The sequence below is a fragment of the Nanorana parkeri genome, unplaced genomic scaffold (genome assembly GCF_000935625.1).
Source record: "Nanorana parkeri isolate BGI_ZX_2015 unplaced genomic scaffold, ASM93562v1 scaffold40, whole genome shotgun sequence".
Taxonomy (NCBI): Eukaryota; Metazoa; Chordata; class Amphibia; order Anura; family Dicroglossidae; genus Nanorana; species Nanorana parkeri.
Genome location: NW_017306308.1, coordinates 798,012 through 808,924, shown reverse-complemented (window position 1 = coordinate 808,924; position 10,913 = coordinate 798,012). Strand labels below are relative to the sequence as shown.

At 37.6% G+C, this 10,913-nt stretch overlaps 1 protein-coding gene across 3 annotated transcripts in view; it reads right to left on the bottom strand.

Moving 5' to 3' along the window:
• Window positions 1-37: 37 nt before the first annotated feature.
• ZNF608 (zinc finger protein 608) overlaps window positions 38-10,913 on the bottom strand; it is an 89,668-nt gene continuing 78,792 nt past the window's right edge. Inside the window, exons 4-10 of one of the 3 annotated variants that reach the window (XM_018571190.1) lie at window positions 10,457-10,544; window positions 7,435-9,874; window positions 5,958-6,363; window positions 4,764-4,939; window positions 3,170-3,323; window positions 1,920-2,001; window positions 38-246 (exon numbers count right to left, since the gene is read on the bottom strand). In XM_018571190.1, the coding sequence (XP_018426692.1) occupies window positions 240-246; window positions 1,920-2,001; window positions 3,170-3,323; window positions 4,764-4,939; window positions 5,958-6,363; window positions 7,435-9,874; window positions 10,457-10,544 (3,353 nt within the window). In that variant the 3' untranslated portion in view covers window positions 38-239. Of the gene's footprint in view, window positions 247-1,915; window positions 2,002-3,169; window positions 3,324-4,763; window positions 4,940-5,957; window positions 6,364-7,434; window positions 9,875-10,456; window positions 10,545-10,913 lie in introns of those variants that run through there. The other 2 variants (XM_018571205.1, XM_018571197.1) reach the window with 2 other exon arrangements.

Sequence of the window (10,913 nt, the reverse complement as noted above, 5' to 3'; positions counted from 1 at the left end):
TATACATACATATACACACACACACACACATTACTTTCACATGGACATCTAATTACAGGAACATCTTATTTCACTATTAAAAAAAAAATAAACAAGAATCTGGAATTTACAACAAATGAAATGAAGTGTTTTGCCTCCCACTTAGGCATTCTTAGATAAACACCATTGAACTGATGTCTGTAATTAATCACTCTCCCATGTGATCCAGTCACATGATTTAATGTACATTTTCTATGTATTCATTCCCTGAAAAAGAAGGAGACAAATTAACATTAGTAATATGCTACACATTTGTACTATACAAATACACACATGCACGTTATTATTTTATGAGCACAGAAATTCTATTTCCAGTAGACATTTATTTATTTAACACAGAATAGGTAATCAAAGAGAAGGATGGAAAATACATTTCTAGCAGTCTCGTGTGTGCCCTTTACATGGCCATCATACAAACAGATAAGATTTCATGGTTGAAATAGTTCCCATTATACATACAATGCAAGTAATGTAACTGGTCTAGTAAACCCATGCCTGTGCAAGGCTTAACAGCAAAAGATAGTTTAAAAAACTCTCAACAATGACCTACAGGGTAGTAATATATACATTAATGTTAAACTTTCTTTTTCAGATTTAGGAGTATGCCTAACATGTATTGTGGGTGTGCTTTAGGCTTTCTTTATACAGTAGCTGTCACTTTCATATTAATTTAGGGCTATATGATAAAAAGCCTTGAATAAAAAAAATACTTTTTCTGCCATTAAAGCCATGTTTAGGGTACCATAGGGTACCAATAAATCTGAAATGGTAGGTGCCCAATTTAGCTTTTTTTTAACTGGATTAGACAACAATCTCTTGACTGTGGGTGGCCCCTGAAGCTGCAGGCTGACCACTCTCAAGGGGAAACTAGTGATTAGAGAGGTTTCATTTAACTACCCCGTTCAACACTGTTAGCCCTGATATAGCAATGTTCTACTTACTGCTCTGGCTCTTCCTTTTAATATTAAACTGCTTGTAAGCTTGAGGGAAAACAGTGTTCTTAGGAACGCTGATGTGAACTTGCTATAAGGTGGTGGGGTCATGCTTGTTTGGAGTAACATGGGAAAGCCGTACAGTGCACCAGCACCTTTGGTTCAGTTACACTTATATTATACTTTCCCATGCACCACTAGCAAGTCCTATACTCACCTGTCCTCGATCCAATGACATATCACCTATAAAACCATGGAGCTACTTGTGAAGTTCTTCTGAGTCATGCCTGCAGATGCACAGTAACCTTCCATTTAATCCTATGGAGACTCCATGCTCCAGTGGCTCCAATAGGATTGAACGGAGGGTTTCACTGGTTTATAAAAGTGTATTCAAGTGGACAAGATTTTTAGAACTTGTGGCATGAATATTCCAGTTTTGCAATACACTTTTTATACCAAATTAGCTTAACTTATTTTTGCTATTCTGCTTTTCTATAGTGCATGTATATACATTAATTGACAAATTCAGATTTTTGTTTCAAAAGAAGTGCATAATCACATTTACTTTAAAAGGGTTTGCTTATAATCAGAGGTGATGCTGTACAATGGTATAAAATGATTCATTGATGCTTAACAAAGTAAACAGCTGCTAAAAAACAGCTTACTCTGGTATTCCTTTGAAAGGAAAATAGTACAGAAAAAATAAAACAGAAAAAAGACAAAAAGCTGCAAATGTGCTTCTTTGCATCTCCTTATTGTCTCTGTATTCAAATTTGGAAAATTACAGATGACAAACAGATGCCGTTGCACTGTTTTTGGCTTGCATTATAAAGTACTAGGGCTCCAATATGATTAAAATTTGCAATACTGAAAAGTTCCACTCGAATCTCCAAATGCATGTATACATATTAATAGATACAATGCCATTCACTAAGATACTCTATTTACCTTCTTTGTGTAGGAAACATACCGGATGCAGATGCCTGAGTAGCCACCTGCTGAGTGGCAACAAGGGTAGCAGAGGTCAACCCTAGAGGAAAAGCCCCGTATGAGTACATTCACTTGAATGCAGTGCACATGCATCACAAACTCTCTTCCCCTAACTTTTCAGAAATAAAACAGTCGCACCATTACTCTCAAGACAATGAAGTTCAATTTGGACGGTGGACTGAGGAACTAATTCACACAATAACTATATTTTCTACTATACAGTCTTCAATCTCATTGTCCATTTAAAAAAAATAATACTGTTAGACTTCTGTAACATTATTGTATTTTTTTTTCTTCATAACCCATAGAGTGGACTTATTCAGTATATTTATACTAATAGGTATTTTAATTATTTCATTCTGTTAATGAAACCTTCCATGCATACAGATCAGACCACATAACTATGACGTTCAAGCAGCTTGTTTTAAATATACATGAATTATAGAATATTGATGAACATTAGAAGTCTTTTTCAGCTTCATTTGGATAGTAAGGTAGGATAAGACTGCACTCCCAAATGCACTGAACACGGTCATTTAGATACAAATAAAGCAGCAGTATTTTCATAGATAGTCTTTTAGGATGTAAGCCCTCATGGGCAGGGCCCTCCTTACCATCTTGTCTTGAATTGTATTGTGATTGTAATGTCTTCCTGATATTGTAAAGTGCTGTGCAAACTGTTGGCGTTATATAAATCCTGTATAATAATAATAGTTTGTGACCTTGCTACATTGTGTAGTATATCACAATATTCTTTACAGAACATACAGACTCATCCTGCACTGCAAAAGTCTGCCGTGAATAATTGTTAATTTGCTTTCATGGGTAGTATGTGTACAGCATTGGTGGGAATCTTTGTGAACAAAAGGAAAGCATAGGCTAAATTACATCCCAAAATAAATAAATACCACACGTTCATGATAATGTGATACAGATGCTGCTGGAGATCTCAAAGTCATTAAAATGGCAATTTACTTAGCTTTGTGCACTGCTGCTGACATGCATACAAATGAATATACTTTGTATATGCTCTGTCTTTCTTTTGTGTCTTTTGGAATGCAGCAAAGATCACAATTGTACTAGATACTTATCAAACACTGTGCTAAGCAGGCAATCATACCAAAATCAAAAGCATGACAAAGGGTACAAGTAATAACATAGAATTAATGGTAGTGAAGGAACAAAGATTTAAGAGAGCAGCTACTAACCTTGAAATGGGTCATACTGTCCAGGTATGAGAGGATATCCCATTCCAACATGTGTGTGATGATGCGTATGAAGATGCCGTTGGCTAAAAGGTGAGTGTCTCTCTCTCTCCCTTTCCGATTCTCGTTCTCGCTCAGTTGGAGCTTTTTCTGCCAACTGTGTAGCAGACACAATGGATATTATGTAGTTTACATTATCCAATATAACTCCTTCATAGAGTCTAAAACTTTAGAATACTAAACTAAACACAACACAGATGCTGGCTTCTAAAAAAAAAAGTTATCTATATTTAAACAGTTTGTTCAATCCTATCCCTGAGCAGAGGACCAAAATGGTGTGTCAAGCATTCTAGCTTTCTTTTGGAAGTAGGTTGTGGTATGCCAAGGATGGGGAATTCAGATTATCATATCTGTACCACTGTTAAAAAAAAAAAAAGCAAAGTTGTACTATACAGTAATTACAAGAATTAAATGTATTAAAATCTTCTTCACCAGGAACCACAATTTGCTAACATATTTTGTGAAAAGTACAAACACAGGCATATATGCCTGTTTTGTTGTGTTTGTACTTTATATCTATGGGGTGTGGTATCATGACCTTCCTGCGCTGAACATTACCTATATTTTGCAATTAGAAAATTAAAATGTTTATATATCAGTTAACATTTTTATTACAGGTTTATTTAATAGAGTTCAACAGGTAATGTATTAAGTTAATCTGCACATTGCCCAAGCAAAGCTAAGCTATACATTGACTTTTTAATTGGCTGCACCAGTAGTTTTTACTTAACTTTGTTCCTCTTACCACACCATCAAGAGCGAAGAAAATAACCTAGGAATTCCCCGTATGTGAGAGCATGTGAATGGCTCCCTACCACCTACATGAAAGTGCTAGTGCTTGGCAAATGGGCTTTTATCAGCCAGCTCCTTCACATAATAGCAGGGAGAGAATTCCAAAACCTGTTAAACCCCAAGTTAATTACACAGGGAAAACTTTCTTCACACTTCAAATGAAAATAGCTTTATATATAAAATTTAACCAGAACAAATAGAAAATGTGGGGGGGGGGGGGGGGGAAAAAATCTTAACCCTTGCATTGAGGCTACCCCCACACTGCAAGGGTTAGGTGCTCATTTTGTCCAGGGAGCTAACATAACAAGAGTTATACTCACCTGAACCACGTTCCTGGCTGGCTCCTAGACTGCTCCCTGCTGCCTGTCTCTTCCTCCTCTCCAGCTATGGTATCTACCTCGGCGTCCTCAAATCCAAAACACTGTAAACATGCACAAAGAGAGAGAGCAGCAGTGACCAGTTTTTATGACAGGTAGCTCCTGCACAGAGGCAAGGGGGTTGATTTACTAACCTTATAAACACACCACGAGCAGCAATGTGTTCCCTCCCAGCATGATCTATGGGTGGAATCTAAACACCTTTGTAGTGTGTACACACCCAGCAGGTGTTTTGTGCAAAGCCCTGCCCTGAATTGCAAGGTGATGTTGTGTAAATTAGCTCTACATTGTGTTGCTTGCATTAATGAATGCAGGAATGTAAATGCGTTGGGGGGGGGGGGTTGGAAAAAACATGACATGACACTCACAGCGGGAGACTTGGTGCGGTACTGATTGGCATGCTGCTGCAGTAAGTCTAATGCTTTTGATTCAGATGATGGTTTTGAGTTCATGCTAGGACTGGTACTGGCTTTCTCAGATTCTTCTCTTCCTGACACTTTTCCATAAACTGAGTAGTGAGGAAATCCTGGAGAAAGATAAGCCCCTATAGCAAACAGAAACAAATATTTTTGCTATGTTGAATATTGAGTTTTTTTGCTTTTAAATATTAGGGCTTTACTATTTACAAGAAAGTATAATGCTTGTTCTAACACTTTAAACTTAAGAACTGAAGGAGTACATACACCTGTATAATTAGATAAATAGAATATTGGCTTAATTGGTAAGTACTAGAATGGTTTAAGCATTATCCGACTTTAATAATAGATATAGGTTTATATTTCTGTGACTTGTGACAGGATTCTATAGGAAAAAATGCTGTATAGGAAAGAGATGAGCCAGTCATACCAAAAGACTGTGCTGTGTGGGAGCCCAAAGCAGCGCTCGAAAGTAATTATCTGTGCTTATGTAAAGGCAAAAACAAAGAATGTGTTGTTTATAATGCAGTTTTAAGGCCTAATTTTAGCATCGTCTATGGAGTCAAGGCAAGGATTTAGCTTTGCAGAGCTTTTTAAGAAAACAGTTTCAACCATCAGAACCATTTGTTCTTGCAAGTGCTTCTGTCAGTTATTTTCTTTTTAATTTGCACAATTTTGAGCTTTTCTATTAAGAAAAGGGAAAGAATATGTAAATCAGGTGTATACCTCCTCTGTTTATTGGCAAGGTTACAAAATACATCACAACAGATCCAAGAAAGGGCAGATGCATTATCATATACTGTGCAACATCAGCCCACCTAGAAGTCCTATAGGTAGACATTAGATTGTGTATGCTAAAATAATTGCCCCAGATGATGTTAAAGTATATCACTGAACAAAATGTGACATTTCAATAAAGTTCTAACAAAAAAGTACACAGTGTGATGCTCTGGGATCAGCGCTTTGGCACTATGCCAGGGGGACCGCACATAAGATGCTGAGAGATTAGCGCAACATCTGGAGGTAATGGGCCCTTAAAGGTGTATTTTCTCAAAAATACCTTAGGACATCAAATATCCCCTTTCCCAACAGATGTCACATCTGTTAAACTTAAAAGTTAGTAGACTTTAAATATCTTCTACTTACCTGGATAACTATGCATTAAAACTGGAGACACTGCCCGATATGCTGGGTGATTGGGATCATACATCTGCGTATATGGGTAGGCATGCAAATACTGAATATATGATTGATGTTGGCTCATAGGTGAGGAAACAGCAACTCTTGCATTTCTTGAATCTTTCCAGTTTACAGGAGTCTTCCTGTCATCATTCTTAATCTTGCTTTCTTCTCCTAACTGGGATTCAGGGCGCTTGACCTCTTTGGTCTCCTCTTTTGTGACTGGTAATGTCACTGATAACACATTTTCTTTAGTAGGAGTTTTCTGCAAGTTCTCTTCCTTTATCTTCTTGTCTCTCTCTATTTCTTCAGGTTTTTGTTGTTCTATGTACTTAGACTGGTAAATATAATGGTGCCATCTTGAGTCAACCTCCTTAAAAGAAGAGCATTTCATTCAGTTAAACTAGATATTCAATGTCAGAACCATACATGCAGAGCTATATATGTTCTGCAGCTGTTGTGAACATATGTGTAATTTTTAATTGAAATTAGGATTACTTCCAAAAACACTTTAAACAGGTTGATTATAATGGATAACATCACTACTATCCTTTACCTAAAGTGGCCCTGTTCAAATTATATTATATGCACTCTGTAAAATAGGTTAATACTTTCCTTCCCACTGGGTGGTGAGCTAAAACTTTGCTCTCTTGAAGAACAGTGGGCTTCCATGGTATACAACACTTCTGGATGTGTCAGATACCTGGTCCCCAGCTGAGCTCTTGGTGACCGCTACTTCACTACAGGCCATAGTAATGATACAAAACCAGTGGTGCCCATAGTTCCTGAAGAGTGTAGTCTGACTCACAACCCACTGGAAAGCTTAGTAATCAACATGTAAATTTCCAGAGCATGTTTACATTTTTTTTACTGGGTTGCTTCAAGTCTTTCCCAATTGAGGTTACTTTATGGTGATTTTCCTCTTTAAGGGTAACCATTATTTACCCAATAAATCACAAGCAAGGCTTCTTAAGATTAAAGTGCTCCATATCCCACAGGAAAACTTCTATCTTGTTAGACAATCTCATGTTGAGTGGACTTGAACCTTTATTCTTCTATTACCATTTGTATGCGAGCCACAGCAGGTCCTAGCACTGTAGCACATCACTTGAGGACAGGCAGATATCCTATTTGTTGTTCTTAGAAAGACATCTGCCTGTTAAGGCTTACCCTAAGCCTACTAACTTTTGGCTTATTTTCCTTATAGTTTACACTTTAAGGATCTGTATTATTATGGATTAAATGTAATTTTTTTTCAAAACTGGAAAACAAAAGTATAACAGTAATATAGAATGTTACAAATTAACCCAGATATTAACAATCTTATTGTTGTGAAGCTAGGTTATAGATGTAATTCAAATTTGAACAATCAATAGATACATTTTACATAATAGAAAAGCTAAACACCCTGGTAAATCTATCAATGATTATATATTGGTCTTACCTGCTTAAATCTTGCAGTGGGATCTACTCCTGTTTGTTTCATTGAATCCATTACAGATTTCATTTCTACTGCCTCTTTTATAAGTTGGTGGTTTTCCATTTGCTTTGCCTTAAAGCTATCACATGGAAGTTGCTGTTGCTGAGGATTGGGCAACATTTGGGGTTTCACAGGATCTTCTGTTTTACTGACAACACTTATTTTAGAGTTCACTTTACTTGGTTCTGGAGTAGAAGGTGCTTTTGAAATGGTAGCACATGGCATATTTTTCAATTTGCCATCATCTTTTCCTGGCTCCTTAGATGAACTGTCAGATTTTCTTTCACACTCCCTTACAGTTTGTGGCATTTTTTGCTCTGCCATTCTCTGGTCTTCATAATATTTTTCATACTGTTGCCTGTATGCAGGGTTTGATGCAATTAAAGACTTTTGGTCCATATATAGTCCATAAGCATACTGTCCGTAGTAAAGTGACTGGGCTAGTGCAGGGTGCCTTTGCGTGATAACAGATTGATGCTGAGGTGGCACATTAGTGCAACTTGTGTCATTCTTTTTACTGTCCATACTGTCAGATTTCTCTTTCTTTTCAACTTCTTCATCTACTTCTTTTTTGCTTTTGCCACCCTGAGAAGAATTAATATTTCCAGTTACAGAAGTGTTGACCTGTCCAGAATGCACATAGGTTGGGGAATAATAAGGGTCATAACCATGATAATATGGAGAATGAGATTCTTTCATCTGAGATGACTGAGAAATAGGTGTAGAATGACCCTTATCATCTTCTTGATTACATATAATATCAGTGGGGGAGCTAGTCTTTGACCTCATGCCCTCTGATCTGCTATCAGAACCACCATCATCAGCAGCATCTGAAATATCGGAGTACGCTGGACTATTTGTTTTAGTAGCAGAACTATCCCCACCATTTTGTGTCATGACATGCAGCGGAGCCATCGGGGGCTGTCCATTTATCACAGTGCTGCATTCAACCCTAGAGGCACTTCCTATAGATGGGCTTGGTGCATTGTCAGTAAATGTATAGACCTTATCTGCTTCAGCTTTGATACTTGCCATTCGGCTTTCTTGTGTTTCAGACAGTCCATTAGTAAGAGATTCACTCTTGTTAAGAGGATCTTTTAAAAAATTACTTGGCAAATCCTTTCCAGATCCTTTTAAATCCTCTACTTTACAAATTTTAGAGTCTTCCTTAGGGCTTACGGGATCTTTACTTTCCTTCTCCTTTAGTTTTCTTTTTTCCTTTTTCTTTTTGTCCTTGAGTGATGTGAGAGAAGGATTTACAGTGCTTGGCTCACCCATAATTGTAGGCTTTGGTTGAATAGGTTTTAATGGGGGGCTCTTTGGTGTTGCCTGGCAAACAGGAGTTGTTAAAGAGGGTAATCCTGTTATTGTTCCTGTAGTTGTGTTTGTAAAGGCTGCACTAGGTATAGCTATTAATTGAGGAGGTGTGGGAGCTGGAGCTGGAGCAATTGGGCGAGCGGTTTTCAGTTTTGAAAGGTTTTTCTCAACCTTACAGTTGTTGGATTTTTTACTTTTTTCATTTTTCTTGTCGATCAGTCCTTCTGCTTCCAGTTTTGGCATTTCTACCATGAGATTGCCATCTAAGACTGCACAATTTTCCAGTGAAACTGACATGTTTGATATTACAGGAAGGTTATTAAGTTCCACATTCAGAACTTTTTTTTTTGCAGAATTCTTGCCAGTTTTGGAATGAACCTGGATTGGACAGTTGTTTGTCAAATCCCGTTTGCCCTTTGGTGTGCCAGGTGCACTTTGTAAACCAGGCGACATAGGTGTTTTTATTTGATCCAAATTTGTGCTTGACTCATTGCACTCAAGTGCAACATTGCTCAGAGCTTCCTCACAGTCTGAAACTTTGTCCTCGCTATCCTGCTCAAACTCCAGTTTGTTTTCAGGGTCCAAATGTGCGTGTGCCTGGTGATATCTCAGTCCATTTATGTGCTTGTACTTTTTGTTGCAGTTTGGATGCGGACAGTCTATTAAAACTGGAGAAGAGCAGCCTTGGTCCAAAAACGAGTTCTCATTTTTGCCTTGTGGAGTTGTTGGCATGCTACGAGAATTTGAACGAACCCTTTTCCCGGATTTAAAGTCCTCTGAACTGGAATTGAGATCTAGTTCCATTGGAGGCTTTTTCCTCTTGCCAACAGGTGAAGGACTTGCTTTAACATCCTCAATTGAACAATTTGGGGGGGTCCGACGACCACTTGTATTAATGCTTCCACGTCTCCCTTTCCCATGAGCTCCTCCTCTGTTTTTATTGTGGAGCCCTCTTGATTCTGTAAAATTTGCATCACTGCCAGGAGCTGGTGCTGCTGCTGCTGCTCCTGGTGCTGCTGACCTTGCCCTCTTTCCCCTTCCACGACCCCCTCGCATTTCAAGGTCACTTGTAGGTGAATCACAAAACCTGTGCATAAAAAAATAAAAAAAGTTATAATAATGTGAAATTTACTTTACACTTTGTTGCAGCTTTTATATGGACCTACTAGCAGTTGAAGAGAACAGGTTCTTTGTCAGTGTAATGCAAAATAGGAACTCTACTTTAATATCGGCAGCTGTGTGTGCCAGCAAAAATGTGGACATGTTTCTTAACCCTACTTAACTCTTATCCCACTTGTTAGCCAGTTGTTCAAATTGAAAGCAAGACTTAGTGGCACAATAACCACATCATGATGATGATGAATCCAGAAGCATATTCTTTAATCATTATGCCAAACACCATTTTGTTTTATTTATTTATATCAAAATACTTCTATGTTTTATGTTATAATTCTCACAATACAATAGCGTGGGGGAGTGCTAGAACAGTATAGTATGACATAAGGGGTCAAGGTTATTGCCTGAACAGTTAGGGTTCAAAGATGTGTAAAATATGGGGAGAGTAGACATAATACATAATCTATAAGAGGGATAATACAGAACAGCACCTCTCTCATCCACAAGGTACAGGTAAGGCAAATTTGTTAGTTTGACTTCAAGTCAGTCTTACCTTGGAGGAGCCCAGTCATGCTTCGTGCAATCTAGTAAAGTACCAACATATGTCTTATTCCGCCATGTAACATTAACAACCAAAACACCTGCAAAAAGAAAGACTGTTAGTGAGTTTATTTTGGTAGGTCTATAAACACAGTCAATCATTTGAATACATGTTAATAGATATGGTTGATTTGCTTCCTTTTTTTGGTTTTAGCGGCCCCTGAAATGTTCAGGAAATGGTTTGTGTGTATGTACAATCAAGACACAACTGAAGAACTGACAGCAGGAAATAGCTGTTGCCATGTCCTGCATTAGAATTACTACTATTTACTGTTACTATTATACAAATGTGTTCATTTTTTTGACAGTTTAAAAAAATGTCATAAACCACTTTGAAAGAAAAAACTAATTTTTACCTAAATGAGAATTAAGCCCACACAGAAACGGAACTGGTATCTGCCTATATCAGA